Raw genomic sequence first — 18146 nt, forward strand, 5'->3', positions numbered from 1 at the left:
AATCAGTAATATTATGCTGGTAATGTGTGATCACAGTCTGGGAGTATTATTTGGTCCTTATATAGTGTTATAGTAAGGTGGTGTAACGGGTTAAAAAGAGGTGGCACCATAATGTATATAAATTTGCGACGGTGAGCTATGCTCCTCCCCTCCTACCACCTGTGTGGATGCAGCTAACCATGCCTACATGTGTTTGCCCCACCTAAAACGTAAGGCCACTTTTTTGTAGGGCCACTTTAGCTTTCCAATCTGCCAATGTATTTAGCTAACTCTACACATGTAACAGTCTTCTGGGTAGAGATTCCAACATTCTACTCTAGCTAACCAGCTACATTACTATACATGCCATAATTGCCAGGGGGAATATTCTAGCAACAACAGCATTAACCTTAGTAATTAGCCACATTGACACACTTTCCTATCAACAATGAACATTCTATATATTCTATCCAACTAGACACATATTAAACAAAACAACTGTCCCAAGTCCAGTGATTAACTTTTTTGACCCCTTACAAACATGACGAACACTGATCTGGAGTTGTATAAATGCTGTATACGTTGTGGGACGTAGAAGGGATAAGTAACATCTATTTCTTGAGTTAAGTATTTTGTTATCATTGATACACTGCCTAGTGAAGGACCTGAGTGGACGCTATATGACATAAGGATTCAAAGTATGCCAAAAAGAGAATCCAAGTGTCATGCCCCACCACCAGGCAGTGCAATAGGCATATCACTGTATATATGCTTTGCCCAGTTAGTTTACAGAATTTGTTTTAAATTACACCCAGGTATGCATTGTAAGAGAAATAGAAATCTAACTTAGCAGTATTGTAGCAAAGGAGATACTGACCATAAAGATGGTATAGGTGTCAGTGTCCCAGTTGGGGGTGGATGGTGTATAATATACTCCATTCTTAAAGATAGGCTCCACCTGTAAGCAGGGATCCTCCCGTTCCTCTTCTAAGTAATAGCCATTATGATTGTAGCCGGACAAATCAGTCACTGGCAGCAGATCATATACCTGAATCGGAAGACCAAAAATGCAAGACAGACCCAATTGGCAACTTATATCCAAGTATCTCAATCTATCTAAAATGGAAATTTCCGTACCGATTTCGCTGACAGTTCGGCCTCAGGTTTCAGCAGTGACACACTGACATCTACAGCCCGCAGCGCACAAAGAGAGTCTGGCAGAGCAAAGAGGGTGAGATCGACTTGTGATCCTGGAAGAGCTTCATTGGCAGAAAAAGCGAGCTTCACCTGGATCAACATAACAAAAAGTTGAAGTGAAAGTGTCAATTCGCTACCCGCTTTACATTTTGATGTGGTCTTTGTGAACTTTTTCTTTCTGAAATTGCGAATGGATCCAAAAACATGTGTCGTTTATCCTCCATCCTGCTTTTGACTTAAGGTACAGTCACACGTCAAAGTCATGCCGCGATTGCAAATCTATGAAACCGACCCCACTGTCATGAGAACATGACAGGCCCACTTTAAAAGAATAATCTCTTTAAATAAGCTCTAAATGGTCCCACATCTTACCTTGTTTGTAAAGCACTTTTTTACTTTGAAGTTGACATTATCCGCAATAACTTCACCACTTCCCAGAACAAGGTACACCAGCACTTTAGCCAAGGGCGCAGTATTAACGTTTACAGGAAGAGTAAGCGTAAACTGTCCATGTGATTCTATGGGAAATAAGAGATAGGATGTGACTTAAGATGCCCATTAACTTTAGATAGTTATTGGCAGAATGCTTGCACAGTCGACAGCTATTCCTCCTGACTAGTGATAAGCGAACTTTACAAAAGTTTTGTTCGGCCACTTTACAGAATTTGGGCAAAAAGCTTGGTTTGGTCCGAATTAGTTTGAAGAAAATCGGAACTTATCCCTTTCCAATCCACTGTCTGACGTCTAAAGACATTATGATTTAAGGCTGTACAGCTGCGATGTTGGAAGACATCCGTCAGGGTTCTCTTACTGTATTTTGCCAGCCTCTTTGCTGTTGGAGCCTATCCAACGTGTCACCTCATGCAGTACTGGCTTTAGCCAGCAGATAGTGCCGTTGTATAACTGTAGAAAAGAGTAAGCCCCCTAGGAAAACCAGGATACAAATTGGATTGGAAAGGGTTAACAAAGAAATTTGAAACTGGTGTATTGCATACAGTGTCTAAGAGCCATAAAAGCCCTGTATAACACTTTAGGAGCGTATCTGAGTACTTTTGAGCTGTTTTAAGGAAATGTTAAAGAAAAAGAAGAAGAAGACAAAGACGAAGAAGAAGAAGAAAAGGAGGAAGAGAAAAAGGAGGAGGGTGAGGAAGAGGAGAAATAGCAGAGGAAGAAAAGGAAGAGCAAGAGGAAGAGGATGAAAAGGGAGAGGGAAAAGGAGGAAGACAAGAAGAAGAAATGGAAGAAGACAAGAAGAAAAAGAAAGAGCAGGAACGTGAGGGAAAAAAAGAAGAAGAGTAAGAAAAAGAAAAGGAAAAGTATGAAGAGGATATTATGGTGAGCTCAGATGAACCACCTGAGGTTTAGCTTCATGATGAATTGAACTTTTAGCAAAGTTTGACCTAAACAGGGTTTGACTGCTTTGGTTCGCTAAATACTACTCCCAAACTTCCCATACACATGGTAACTCGGCAAAGCTTTTATGTTTTCTCAGTAGAGAGAGGGGAACAAGGGAAATAAGTCACTGCTAGTTTCTGAAATCCAGCATACAGAGTGCTAAGGCAGCAGAAATGCAGTCCTAAGCTCTCGCTTACGACCTGAATGTTGAGAGCTCAATCCCCACAAGGTTCAGGTAGCCGTCTCGAGCTTGACTCAGCCTTCCATACTTCCGAGGTCGCTAAAATGAGTACCCAGCTTAGAGGGGGGTGATAAATATATTACATTAGTTTATTTTAAATTAATTAAGTAAATTGAAAGTGCTGCGAAATAAATTGGCGCTATACGAGTAACAAGAGTTCTTTCTTTTTTTCAGATATTTCCTTCCCCTCGTCTGAAATCTGCATTTGGGGAAGAGTTGGGACACACACATGCACATAAGATAGTTGGCTGCTGAAATCAATGGGTCCATCACATTAGAGGAAAGTTGCATGAACATGCAGATTTCTATGTGATTTGTATAGGGGCCCCCGACTTTCCCCCAACGGCAGCTGTTGGGGAAAAGATGACCCAACATGCCCAATCCTTTGTTCCTGTAGGAGATAAGCTGATTCCAGAGTAGTTTGGCAAGAATGTATTCTCTTTTCTTGGGGGCTTGGTTGTCTTGGTGTGGGGGCACCTGGAAGGGCGTGGTTTGAAAGACAGATGTTTTTTGTGATCATGGGAGGACGTGTGTGACTGCAAGGGATGCGGGCCGGAGCAACGAAAGGGGCGAACATTAGGGGGGGGTTCTTAGCGCTGTTCTGGCAAGTGGATCTATTCTGTGGAAGATGGGAACTCGTCCCTCCTGTGGCTTCCAAGATAATTTTGTCCAGGCGACTGTCAAAGAGAGACTGTAGGTGAAGTCTGCAGACCAATATTTTTATCACACCATTCATCGAATTGCTATAGAAAGCATGGAGAAATGAGCTAGAAGCCTGGTGGCATCCAGGAAAACCTTGAAGATGAACTTGCCTGTCTGAGAGAGCTGAAGAGCAAGTTCTGCCAACTTCTCCTGGGGACCACCAGAACGGATGCCTCAGTACAATTGTATCGCCTACTCAGATGAGGCCCTGTTAACCTAGGATGAGGCGAAGATAGGGCAGAGGGCCAACCTTGTTGCCTTAAAGGAGGATTTGGTAAAGGATTCCAGACGTTTTTCGTACTGTTCCTTACAAGATGATGCATCTGCTAGAAAGAGAGTCATCCATTTGGAAAGGTGAGACACCAGAGGATACATTAATGTGGAGGAAAACCAGTTTTTAACCGATTCCTCAGAATTGATACATAATATCAATGGGCAATGAAATGCTTATCTGGGACAGACTACTCCTTGAACATGACATCTTCAAATTCTGTATGACTGAGGAATGTCTTATATGTATGCTTTGGACCTTGGAAGGAGACAGAGTCTGTACTGGAAGAGGACTGCTGGTCCTTGACATGGAGTGTCTCTTTGACAACTTATATGAGATTGTCTACCATGGCAGAAACTTTGTAAGACTGTTCTGGAGCTGTCCTTAAAGCGGATCCCGGAGTGGAATGCTGTGGGTGGAGGCAAGGCAGAGAAAGGAGGCAAAGAAGTATCACCATGCAACCTTAGAGATCATACTAATTCTTATATCTGCCACACATACGTTCTAGTAGGAACAGGTCTTCAGCACCATTTCTTTCATTTGGATTCTGGATGGCTGTTCTGCTAGGATTTTCACAACGGACCTGGAGGCTTTTTGTAAGGTCCACCAAGAGGGGACATGCCATTCGGGTTCAGGTAGTGGATGTCCCTGGGATATGGTAGCGGATGTCCCTGGGATAAGCTCTCTGGCTGGTCTGGGGAACAGTTAGTTTATGCAAAAGGACTCCTGCTGACCACATGAAAATTTGGTGCAACAACAGAAGAATGCGAAGTACAATGAAATCGCTGTACTCTGTTTACTGGATTCACCCCTAGAATCTGAGAAGTAGTATGCTCAGAGTAGGAAAAAATGTCTAACTGCAATGTATGTATACTATGGTACTGTAGTTGCAGGCAGAGAGGCTACATGTGGTCTTTGATAGTGAGAAGCTAGTAGGCACAGGTCTTACTTGGGTCGTAGTGGTCCTTCTGATCTGTATAGTGGAGAAGCCATGGCTAAGATGGCACCCAGGAAGAGGTGCAGAAAAAGAGGCGGTACGATCGGTCGTATAATGGAAGTCCCACTCATATCCTATTGCGGCCAATAGGATGATGGTTGCAGGCAATTGCCTATCATTGGTGAATGGCTTTCGCACGCATTCCCTTTGCAAATGCGAAGAAAAAAAACCTCTCCCCTGATGTACAACTTTCCTGTGAATTCCACTCACAATTGGTGAAGTTATGGGAGACAGGCTGAAAAGGAAAGGTGCATGGAGGAGTGTAATAGAGGAGTGTGGGCAATGGAAACAGAGACGCATGCTACAGTGCCCAAATCCAAGGAGGAGATCCCCCTGAACAGGCAGCATTGCACCAAGCCACATGGACCATGATAGGGCTAGATTGGACCGTGGGGCAGCCAACGGTAAAACGAGGAATGGGCAATGGAGGGAAGGGGAGTATAGAAAGCAGTCACAGGTGACACATACTTACCTTCACTGAAGAGGAAATGCCACCTACCATGGCAAAGATGTACAGACTGATCCTTTGTCATTTCTCACCACCCTTTGGTGGAGGGAGGAGAGCTCAGGAAACTTGAACCAGAGGATCTTTGCTGGCGGGTCAGAGAAAAGTTAGGGCTTCTGTGTCACCTTCTCTTCGCGAGGCAGGGAATCAGCAGGTGAGCTAGAGCAACCCTGATGTTCCTCCTTAGTAGGATAGTAGGGGGATTCTGTCAGCCCTAAAGATCCAAGAAATTGCAGTATCTGGGAGATCTACAGCAGGAAGGTCTGCCTCCTATGGAGACTAAGCTAAAACAAATTCAGCTTAGTGGCTGCAAGAGGAATACAGCTGGTAGGAGGAGTTAACCATTTTTTCACTTAGTCTCTGACCTCCTAATGTCAGGAGCTACACCCAAGGTCTTCAGCTCTATCCACCAATGACACAGCTGGAAGATCCCCTTTTAAGTCTTTCATTAATCTACTTTCTAAACATACCAGTTTATCTAGGACTTGTGGGTTTTTAAGAAACCCAGGAGCCCTTTGACTTTTTAACCTCAATAGTCATGTGAGATTACGTCCTAATGGGTTATTATACTTTACCTTCATTTGAAGTTAATTTCACCTCATGCTTTCCAAAGTCAACAATTCCTCCTTTAGCCATCACCTGTGCATATAAAAGATGACAAAAATAAAATCTAAATATACAGCTGCAGTGTGTCTGGTTAAAGGGAACCATTGAGAATACAGTCCAATCTGCAGTCACCATGTTTTAGATCAAAATAAGTATATCGATATATATTTCTGTGCCAATAGATGCAGTATATCTAGTAATTTATTCTTTAAGACCTCTGCTTATTCTAGGCTTAGGAGTCAAGTGGGCGGTCCCTATCACTGATTAAGAGCTATCTCTGTATGTGTTACATAGGGGGACTGTCAATAGCTGAATAGGACCGCCCACTGATCTCATAAGCATAGATTTCTGCATATTTTTATGCAAAACCATATATCAATCTGCTGAGCATCTCCTGCTTTATAACTAGCTGTCACACAAGACTACATTTTTAACATGACGAGTTCCCTTTAAATTGCTTTACCTTCTTTAAACCTGATATAAATATAATTGAAGCATTCATTAATGTATATAGCATATCTGTATCGTCTGTAACATAGATGTTTTGGTATAAGCAAACACAGAATAGTCCTGCAGGTGAAGACCACTGTGAGATCATAACTAATGTGTCCATATTTACTGACAATGCGAAATAACATTAAAGAAGTTATCATCAACATTGAACAGTCCCTTTTATGGGACGGTCTCTAGAGCAAGAGATGAGGAGGCCCCTTTATTAATTCCTAATTCCCTAACAGGTTGTACAAATTTTTTTTTCTAAATAGACCCCCCCCCCTTCCCACGTAACAACCACGGATGGATAAACACCTACCAAGTGGTGAAATACAACGCTGGGTACATTTCCAACCCCTTCAGGAGTCAGAGCATAGAATACTGTAACTGTCTCATCCTTGTCACAGGTTAGAGTCCTGTATATGGGTTGGATCTTTATATAGCTCTTAGTCCGGGAGTAGAAGTGTTGAACGCTATGTGAAGCCTCCTCATAAACTGGAAATAATGTGGAATGACTGTAGCAGTGTTCTGATTTCTTGTAAACGGCCTATGTGAATACAATATTAAAACTTTAGATTCTTTGCCTTGAAATCTGATATACTCCATATGATTCTGAGAATGAGTTTGACTGCTATTTCTTACCCTGAGATTGATACTTGATGGAGCAAAAGACTTGGTGTCAATAGAAAAATCTGCGGTTCCATCAGATCCGGTAGTGTAGGTGAAGTTTTGACCTTGATAATTTACAAAGATTGTCACATTCTCATTCGGGATTGGTTTCCCAGAGGCATCTTCTAGGAAAATCTGCACAAATATATGAGAAATATAAATATATGAGAACACCAAGGAATAACTCTGATGAGTATTCATGCTCCACCTTTCTCGGCCAAAGCCCCAAGTGCCAACGTGCCATTACTCTAGAAAGCTAAATGCCATAAATGAGATTTGTTGTAGACATCATCTCACCTGTCCGTAGAAGGGAATGCCCTTCTTAAAGTGGGAATCCAGCTGTCGGAATGATACTTTAGCAATGGTGTTCTTGATCTCGGATTCTCCCTCTCCCGTCAACACAACTCCTATTGGAGAGACCATGGTTTAAATCCATATAAAGTGTCCACCATTCATTATTTCATATTTGTCCTCTTGTTTTCTCTCACCTGTCCCCTCCTCTGTTATCTTTGCACTTGCAATAAGTTTCATCTCATACCCAGAACGTTTCATCTGGAAGAGTTTGGTCTTTACCACTTGTGAGAAGCAGCCATTTTTATCAGCCTGAAAAAAACGAGTAAAATCTTAACAATTGGTAAGGCAACAATTTCTACATATATTAACAGCCCTGTATGACAGAACCAACTTCCAAACAGCTGGAATGCTGGTCAAGAGCATTGCTGTCTGAAAGAACTAAAATGACACAGTAGGACCCCATTATCTGTGTTGGGCTATGGTGGACCTTTGGCATTTTTGAGAGCAAGAATAATGCTACAGACTACGCTACTCTTACTGTCAAAATACTATAAAGTTTGTTAAAGCCTTCAACCACAAGTATGAACAAGACTTTAATAGGGTTATCTGAGAAGTGAAAAAAAACGAACAAAACTTGAATTGTTATCACACCTAAAAAGATGGAACACTCATTTCTTTTGCCTCGGTGAAACAGAACTGAAGTCCAATGGTCCTCTGTTGATCTCTATTTACAAGTGGGCAACAAAGACATTTTATACTGCTCATGACTGCTGCAGCCAATACATGGACTAACTGGTCACGTGTCGTACATCTGGCATCATGGCTCCCATTACTAAGTGATAATGCCAATACTTTGACACTTCAGAGACCAATGATTGGCTGCATGGGTCACATACCACTGGCTTGTAAACAAAGGCCGATAAGACCACCAGCAGGTGGGGAAAGAAAAGGTAAGTGCTGTTTTTTATATTTTTGAAGAATTGCAAATGTTTTTACATTTTTTTCACTTATCAGATAACCTGTTTAAACAGATAGGTGAAAGGTGTGAACTTTGATGTCGAAAGTACTAGTATTCCCTATTGTATATGTTTTGTCACACTCACCTCATGTGACAAGTCTTCGCATACGCTTCTTTGTTCCAGATGACAGGAAGAATAACCATCTGAGAACTTTCTGCAAACTTGTACATCAATTCTTCCAGTAACTGGTTTTCCATAGGTGTACCTGATGAAATAGACATATCAAAAATTTAGCTTTCAGTGATAAATGGTTTTGATATTAGGAACATCTGAAATAAATCAAAGGATGAGATGAGGAAGGGCTAAGACCCCATTTACACTGACAGGTGATCGCTCAAAAGTCGCTCAAACGACGGTTTGAGTGACAGTTTTGAGCGATCATCTTTGCATAGTCTATAGTAGCTAAGTAACTACTAAAGAGCTATGCAAGCAGAGCGAGACACCGCCGCTATCGCTTGGCGAACAATACAGTTGTTTTGCATAAGCAAACAGCTATATTGTTCTCCACAATTACAGCTCGCGTCCCCCTGTAATCTACCAGCGGGACGTGAGCTGAAAGAATCTTATAAGCGCTACCGACTGTGATAACAGCCTGCACCGCTGATAAGAGTTCATTGCTTAATTCAAGAAAACTGGAATTGAGTGAAAAACGACTTGTGCATGACAACTGCATGATATCCGTGCATTTAGACGCAACGATTCTCGCTCAAAAGATGGCCTTGAGCGAATATTAAGTGAGAATCGTTGGGTCTAAAAGGGCCCTTAACTGGTGCCAATCTACCTTCACCCCTTTTCTGCTGCCAGTTCATTCTCAATCCAACTCTGAACTGAACAGCATTCAAGTAAGACAGACTGGCTGCCAGCATGGCTGGGATAAAGGGCAGAAGAACTGAGCAACCACCTAGAGTGCTTCTAAGGAGGGGTTACAATTTATGGTTTAAAAAATAAGTAGTTTTCTCTGTTTAATATGTAACTATATCAGGGCAGCATATCAAAGCCACAGGTCCATATTGCTAATAGCGAAAATGGCACAAAAACCTATTTTTTGCCGTTTAGCTCACAGGAACAATGAAAAAATACAGCAGGCACATATTTATGAGTCTGCTGAATTCATGAGGATTGCTCTCCCCCGTCATTTTCTATAAAACTGCGTATTCTTTTATCATTCTTTAGGTAAAAAGAAACTTACTTTCCACATACTGTCACTTCAACTTCTTCATCCAGAATGGTAATAACTGAGGGCACTGTCACCTTCACCTCAAATTTGGGTAACTCTACAAAAAAAGCATAAATCAACTATTAGTTCCAACACAAAAAAAATGACTCATGACTGTAAAGCTACAAGTACTTTTTAAAGGGGGTAATCCCATCTTGGCTCATCATGACTGCTGTGCTATGCAGCTTCAGTTATCCCCACTCACTTCTTTAGGAGTTACAGAAACATGTAAGCCATTCTTCTTGACTGTTTCTGTAACTTGCAACTATCCCTGGCCACTGCATACAGCCAGTTCTGTGATGCCACACTCTGGATGTCTCCTATGTATATTGCAGTCACATCCCTGCAGTGCAGCCTCTTGTCTGATACTTATCAGACACCATCTTGAGGCTGAGATTTTTTATTTTCAGTTTCACATCTATCACATGATGCATCAGCACAGCATTAGCTGAGGCTATACCATTTATGCCTGCTGGTGGCAGTTTAATTATCCTTTCTTTTTATATTCACCTAAATAAACTCTCAGATCATAAGTATGCAGTCAGAAGGCTGAGCTGTGATCTCCTCTATTATAACTGTGTGACAGGAGCTGTGTGATCATAATCAGTAATTGTGACAGAAGTGTCTGTGTCCCCTTCTAGGCAGTTTCTGTGGTAAGATTCATGTAACTGCATCACACAGACTGGTAAACTGACTAGAAAATGAATACATAACCCCTATGTAGCGGTTCAGGCACTAAGGTGGAGCCTCAGGTGTAGCAGCTGCAGGACTGGACAGTAGTCAGATGGAAAGCCAGGAGTCAGCAATGGGTAATCATGGCATGCTGTACAAGGGATGAGGTGGATAACATAGTCAGGAGAGAAAGCCAAGAGTCAGCAATGGGTACTCTTGTAGCAATAGCAAGCAGAAGGGGAGCTGGATCAAACTCTGTGGAGCAGAATAATCTCAAACTATGGGAGTGGCATGGCTCTGCTTTTATAATTAAGTCAGAGGCAGGGTCAGGACTAGGAGGCAGGAACTAGGTTCACAGGAACATAGAAACAAGGTTAGGATTTGTCCAAAGGATAGCTCAGTGGAGAGAGCTGCCGACTGGATCGCAGGAGGTCCCAGGTCCAAGCGCCTAAGTAAATATGAGCTGATCAGAATTGAGATCACATGACCATCTGAGGACAAAGAGGCTGGGAGTTTCAGACAGAAATAAAAAACTCATCCGATAATAAAGGAAATAGGAGCTGGTTGTAATGAGCTGTGCTGCCACTTATTGTACTGTAGGTGTGTCTGGACTTTATCTTTCAGCAATGTGCACCATCACCATTGAACATGCAGTGCAGCGTTCAAAGCCACACTGCATGTTACTGATAAATATGATGATGTTAGTGTAGGGACTCACAAGTAAACGAGAACTCTTGACGTGGATTGTGAGCTCACATATTTTGGCCAAAATTTTAACTAATACCTCAAATTTATCAGTAACATGCACTAGGGTTTTGAACACTGGGGGAACCCAGTTAAAGGGGTTGTCCCGCCCCGAAACGGGTTTTTTTTTTTCAACCCCCCCCCCCGTTCGGCACGAGACAACCCTGATGCAGGGGTTAAAAAAGAACACCGCACAGCACTTACCTGAATCCCCGTGCTCCGGTGACTTCTTACTTACCTGCTGAAGATGGCCGCCGGGATCTTCTCCCTCGGTGGACCGCAGGGCTTCTGTGCGGTCCATTGCCGATTCCAGCCTCCTGATTGGCTGGAATCGGCACGTGACGGGGCGGAGCTACACGGAGCCGGCATCCTGCACGAGCGGCCCCATTGAGAAAAGAAGAAGACCCGGACTGCGCAAGCGCGTCTAATTTGGCCATTAGACGCCGAAAATTAGACGGGCTCCATGGAAACGAGGACGCTAGCAACGGAGCAGGTAAGTGAAAAACTTCTTATAACTTCTGTATGGCTCATAATTAATGCACAATGTACATTACAAAGTGCATTAATATGGCCATACAGAAGTGTATAGACCCACTTGCTGCCGCGGGACAACCCCTTTAACTAAAGCTGCCATGAATCACAGCAGTTGTCCACAATAAGCAATCCGATCTCTCTGCATTATAGTGTGAATGTTGTTATCCATTTGTGTCCCTTTTATTGATCAATAGCAAATAATATTTAACCATATAAATACCATATTCCTCCACAGTAAACTGCTGTTCGATCTGTGAGCCCCTTTGCCTCTGAGCAACCAGTTTATATGTTCCCAGTCGAGGCTCGGAGGTCAGAAGGAAGGACTCCTGTGCAATTCCTTTCTTTGTCTCCACATCCAGCCATTGCACAATACGATTTCTCTGAGGATCCTGAAAGAAGAAATCTTGTTTCAAACATCTTTTCATGTGTGTTTCTTGTAATGAATCCCTGCAATAAATGTGGTGCAAATCAAGAAATGAGAGGAGCTAAATTCGGTTACATCCACATGTGCATAATATTCATGTACTATGTACTATCACATAACCATACATTTCAATGATTTAGACTGGTGTCAAAGAATGTATTTGCAATCGATTTGCTAAACTGGATATTTATTCTTTTTGTATAAAATAAAAGAGGCTGTTGTGTTATTCAATAACCTGCAAACATGGAAAAACCCTGTGTTAGTTTTGTTACAAAAAAAAAATCTGAGGGGGCAGATTGAGTAAATTTTCTATCTATCTATCATCTATCTATCTCACATCAGTCTATCCATGATATCTATCTATCTATCTATTCGTCTCATATCTATCTATCTCGTATCTATCTCATATCTATCTCGTATCTATCTCATATCTATCTATCTATCTATCTATCTATCTCATATCTATCTCATATCTATCTATCTATCTCATATCTATCTATCTATCTATCTCATATCTATCTATCTATCTATCTATCTATCTCATATCTATCTCATATCTATCTACCTATCTCGTATCTATCTATCTATCTATCTCATATCTATCTCATATCTATCTATCTCTCTCATATCTATCTATCTCATATCTATCTATCTATCTATCTATCTATCTCTCTCATATCTATCTATCTATCTCATATCTATCTATCTATTTATCTATCTATCTATCTCATATCTATCTATCTATCTATCTATCTATCTATCTATCTATCTATCTATCTCATATCTATCTATCTATCTATCTATCTATCTATCTCATATCTATCTATCTATCTATCTATCTATCTCATATCTATCTCATATCTATCTATCTCGTATCTATCTCATATCTATCTATCTATCTATCTATCTATCTATCTATCTATCTCTCTCATATCTATCTATCTCATATCTATCTATCTATCTATCTCATATCTATCTATCTATCTCATATCTATCTATCTATTTATCTATCTATCTATCTCATATCTATCTATCTCCTATCTATCTATGCATCTGTCTATCTATCTATGCATCTATCCATCTATCTATCTCTTTCTCTCCTATCTATCTATCTATCTATCTATCTATCTATCTATCTATCTATCTCATATCTATCTATCTATCTTATATCTATCTATCTCATATCTATCTATCTATCTATCTATCTCATATCTATCTATCTATCTATCTATCTATCTATCTATCTATCTATCTATCTATCTATCTATCTATCTCATATCTATCTCATATCTATCTACCTATCTCGTATCTATCTATCTATCTATCTCATATCTATCTCATATCTATCTATCTCGTATCTATCTCATATCTATCTATCTATCTATCTATCTATCTCTCTCATATCTATCTATCTCATATCTATCTATCTATCTATCTCATATCTATCTATCTATCTCATATCTATCTATCTATTTATCTATCTATCTCATATCTATCTATCTCATATCTATCTATCTATCTATCTATCTATCTCATATCTATCTATCTATCTATCTATCTATCTATCTATCTCATATCTATCTCATATCTATCTATCTCGTATCTATCTCATATCTATCTATCTATCTATCTATCTATCTCTCTCATATCTATCTATCTCATATCTATCTATCTATCTATCTCATATCTATCTATCTATCTCATATCTATCTATCTATTTATCTATCTATCTATCTCATATCTATCTATCTCCTATCTATCTATGCATCTGTCTATCTATCTATGCATCTATCCATCTATCTATCTCTTTCTCTCCTATCTATCTATCTATCTATCTATCTATCTCATATCTATCTATCTATCTTATATCTATCTATCTCATATCTATCTATCTATCTATCTCATATCTATCTATCTATCTATCTATCTATCTATCTATCTATCTATCTATCTCATATCTATCTGTCTATCTCATATCTATCTATCTATCTCCTATCTATCTATCTATCTATCTATCTATCTATCTATCTATCTATCTATCTCATATCTATCTATCTATCTATCTATCTATCTATCTATCTATCTATCTATCTATCTATCTATCTTCTCAGTAAAACAGTAGTAACTGAATGTATGGGTAATTAAAAACTCCGTACCTCAACATACACCACAGGGAACTGCAAGAGAAAGCAAGAAGCATATTAAAATATTAAAAATCATTCTTTTTCTATTTCACTTAATTTCATCTAGTAAGTGAGATCAGTGATCATGTGATAAAATAATATTCATTTGAATGCACAGACCATAATAACTAGAGGATTTCTACATTTTTAAAATATATTTTCAACTGTTTCATAAGAAGCAAAAATTTATGTTTTATCTAATCAGCTGAATAATACTATGTGTATTCACTAACAAAACATTCATCTGACGCTAAGGCTTAATTCACTGGCGTTTTATCACGAAAAACGCGATGATCTGATGCATTGGATTCCGATGGGCAATTTTGGGGGCGTAAAATCAGCCATCCAGAAAAGATAGCACACACAGGGCGCATTCCGGCTGGCCGGTTTTCCGCTGGCTGGAAAAGATAAGTCTGGACCTATCATTTTGACTGGAATACGACGGCCAGTCCCATAGACTCCTATGGGAGCCTATTGGAGCAGCTGGAAAAGGGAGGTGAGAGGGAGTTTAGAAGTGGATCTGCTAAACTCCCTCCCCCTTTCCGTCCCTTGCAGGCTGCCAGCAAAGAGAGGGGGCGGGATGGGGTGGGAGATTAGCATACTAGAGGTTGCCTCCCATTGCGGCTGTGATGCATGCAGCCGAGAATCACATTGCTTGTGTGGAGGAGCCCTAACCTATATCTTAAGATATGTTGCTATAATTGGAGCAATTTTGAATTAATGATATCAGTGGTTGATTATAATGAATGTATCAATTCTCATTAATCTGTTACAATCTATTTAACCTCTTACATTTCTGCTCTAACTGCTAAATTGCGGTCAGATTGGCACAACTCTTTCCCAACATCTTTGGATACTTTTACACAATTTAAAAATATTTTTTTATAGCCAATTTGTCAGGCTTCTTATCTGAGGGCAGCATAAGGTAGAGGGAGAGATGCTGAGCTCGGGAATATATACTTTTCTATGGTTTCATCCAGTATTATCATGTAAAAAGTTTCAAGTCTGTCAGCACTCAGTGAGAGAACCTGTGAGTCCTGCTTTCCCCACCCCCACACAGTAATTGGGGCGGAGGGAAGCTGGACTCACAAGCTCTCATTTTGAGTCCTGACAGTATTTAACAACCTTTTTGATGAACATACTGTATTAAATAATAGAAAATTATATATCCCAGAGCTCAGCATCTCCATATCTATCATATGTTCCCCTCAGATAAGAATCCTGACAGATCCACTTTAAATATTAAACATGCAAATTGTTAACATACCTTCTCAGATACTGAATGAAATGTTTCATCCAAGGCGGCAATACGGTACTGAACTACATAAAATAAGATGTATAGGTATACAGTCAATAACATGCAGCAGATGGAAACTAGCCTGACATAACTCACATATAACAGTGACAAGATTATAAAGGTATATTAAAGAAATAAAAATATGCTCAGAGTTTCTAAAAGCGAGGGGTAGAGAGAACTTTATATAACATTATTTAAACACAGGAATCCTATCGCCTACCACTAAAGAAACAGATACTAAGTATATTATTACAGTCTTGATTTGTGTAACCAAATGTCCCATTTAGACGAAACAAGAGTCATCTAAACGACTGCTGACGTCATCGCTAAGTTCATTAGTGCTCATGAAGAATGTTTAGACAGGCAGAGAACACTGCTGGAGCATGGGGTGCTCGATGACTTCTTGCGCAGTGCTTCACCTTTTTTTGCATTTACACCGGACGATCATTGCTGAATTTTATTCTTTTGAATGAATTTTGAACAATAATCATCTTGTGTAAATGACCCTTAAGATGAGTCACCATAAATAAATAGAAAGCGAAGTTTTCAAGCAACCTCAGAAGTAAAAATTATATTGTAGTATATTCTGTCACTGGGTATAGTATAGAGCCACAGGTGTAGTTACCATGCAGGTCAAGAGAGTAGTCAGAATGGAAGCCAGCAGTCAGCAGTGGGAGGTCTCAGTAGAATTAAAGAAGAGCAGGCAGAATTCGAGCTTGATTAAGGCTTGGAGCACAATAATCATGCAAAGGTGGGAGGTACAAGGCCAGGTTTATATAGAGGGCTTAATCAGGAGCAGGATGGAGCTGGGACAAGAAAAAATAGGTTGGAGACAGTCAGGGAAAAAACACAGGAGCATGGCTAGGTGTTCAGCAAAGGAGCTGTCCAAGGCCTGGATGGCATAGTGAAGAGAGCTGCTGACTGGAGAGCAGGAGGTCCCCAGGTCGAGCCCTGACAGATATACCTTATTATGCCTTAATGGCCTCTTCATATCTGTATTGAAGGCTCCAGCACAGATCTGGTACAAAATCCCAGATGAAATAACACAGCATGCTACACTATTTCAACCCAAGAAAGTAATACTGGGCATACCAGAAGCCGAACAAACCCTATTCTTGAGTGAGATTGGGATGTTGGATTTTTACATGCTCAATCCTTTTGTTCTTAAGGGACATAATCTACAGGTAGTGACTTTCTTCCCCTTCTGCATTCAGAGCACATGTATTCTTGAGGGAGCCTAGCGTGCATATGTATGCTGTTGTTGGGAAAGATAGTGGTCAACCGAGCATTCAACCAACAGTTATCTAATGTGTATCTGTACTCTTCCGGTACTTATACATGACACAACTGTTGGATGCAGAACACCGGACATTTGTCCAAATAATATCGTTCCTGTGGCTTCACATACAAGCAATAGTCATTCAGTGAATTGAACTGTTAACAGGCAGTCACTCAACAATGAAGGACTGCCTGCTTATACTGAGCAAAAAGTCGTCCACTGGTTGTTCCAAGGAGCTGCAAAGAAGCGGTTAGCAACTAATGAGCAATTTCTCACACAGTACCCTCTCGGATCCGGCATTTACACATGACAAACATTGCTTCAAATGTCCCATTAGAGTGATTTTTTGACCAATAGTTGGCCCATGAAAAGGACCCTTACAGCTGCCCAATGATCAGACTAAAACGTTATGCAATGGACAGATTACCACAGGAGGTGGTGAGTTCTCCTTCAATGGAAGTGTTCAAACAAAGGCTGGACAGACATCTGTCTGGGATGATTTAGTGATCCTGCACTGAGCAGGGGGTTGGACCAGATGACCATGGAGGTCTCTTCCAACTCTACCATTCTATGATTCTATGAACTCCTTAATAACACAAACAGCCAATAACCTATCTTTAAAATAAATATATATTTGTTTGTTGGTGACGTGAATTTAACTCAGAGTTGGAAATTTGTGTTTTGCTGCTGGAAGAGGGATCAGTGTTAGCCGACTCACCTGTCTGCCCAGGTTTGTAGATGGGTTTGTCAGTTTGCATAAACACCAGGTTTTCTAGCGGTCGGATAAGAATACTTCTCCTTTTCCTGAAGTGTAGCGTGTTACCATCAACCTCTAGACTGATGTGTCCCAGGATTATTTTGTTAGCGTCGGGTGTCTGAAAGAGCATGAAACCTTTTTTACTGTATTTATAACTTATTAATTATTAGTCATTATTTAAGCATAGTTCAGAGCTGCAATCATAGTACTGTTGGAAATAATCAAGCTTCTTTGGGGATATATTTCTAACAGTTTAGCTGGGGTCCCATAAAGCTGTGGGATGATTTGCTTTCCGTATAACAGATTATTGTGCATATATCCTGGTGTATATATGACAATTCTTATAATCAGAATCACTAAAGTAACCTCTGTGCAGAGTGTGAACCATCAAAATAGCAGGGAGATTACAGCTCTGAAGGCTGAAGAATTAGAAATGCAGCTCAGGAATTTAATAACAGTAGCTAATAATTAGTTATTAAAAAAGTAATATAATTACAGATTTACTGAATTCTGAATCTAAATGAACTTCATATGTAAACCACAAAATGGTATCAACAGCTGACATAGACTTTAACCTCTTTGCAACCTTTGCCATATATATACAACAGATGTGCTCGAGAGTGGAGCTTTTTCCATATCTGGCAGCTATTTCGTACAGCTCACAATGGCCACG

General features: G+C 40.2%; 1 protein-coding gene across 1 annotated transcript in view; it reads right to left on the bottom strand.

Moving 5' to 3' along the window:
* LOC136626203 (alpha-2-macroglobulin-like) overlaps positions 1-18146 on the bottom strand; it is a 67214-nt gene that overhangs the window by 34851 nt on the left and 14217 nt on the right. Inside the window, exons 3-16 of the mRNA XM_066601045.1 lie at positions 17435-17591; positions 15408-15460; positions 14114-14134; positions 11754-11922; positions 9557-9641; positions 8452-8572; positions 7543-7657; positions 7352-7461; positions 7028-7189; positions 6705-6932; positions 5863-5926; positions 1549-1694; positions 1117-1266; positions 857-1027 (exon numbers count right to left, since the gene is read on the bottom strand). Of these exons, the coding sequence (XP_066457142.1) occupies positions 857-1027; positions 1117-1266; positions 1549-1694; positions 5863-5926; positions 6705-6932; positions 7028-7189; positions 7352-7461; positions 7543-7657; positions 8452-8572; positions 9557-9641; positions 11754-11922; positions 14114-14134; positions 15408-15460; positions 17435-17591 (1752 nt within the window). The remainder of the gene's footprint in view (positions 1-856; positions 1028-1116; positions 1267-1548; positions 1695-5862; positions 5927-6704; positions 6933-7027; positions 7190-7351; positions 7462-7542; positions 7658-8451; positions 8573-9556; positions 9642-11753; positions 11923-14113; positions 14135-15407; positions 15461-17434; positions 17592-18146) is intronic.

The sequence above is a fragment of the Eleutherodactylus coqui genome, chromosome 4, assembly GCF_035609145.1.
Source record: "Eleutherodactylus coqui strain aEleCoq1 chromosome 4, aEleCoq1.hap1, whole genome shotgun sequence".
NCBI lineage: Eukaryota > Metazoa > Chordata > Amphibia > Anura > Eleutherodactylidae > Eleutherodactylus > Eleutherodactylus coqui.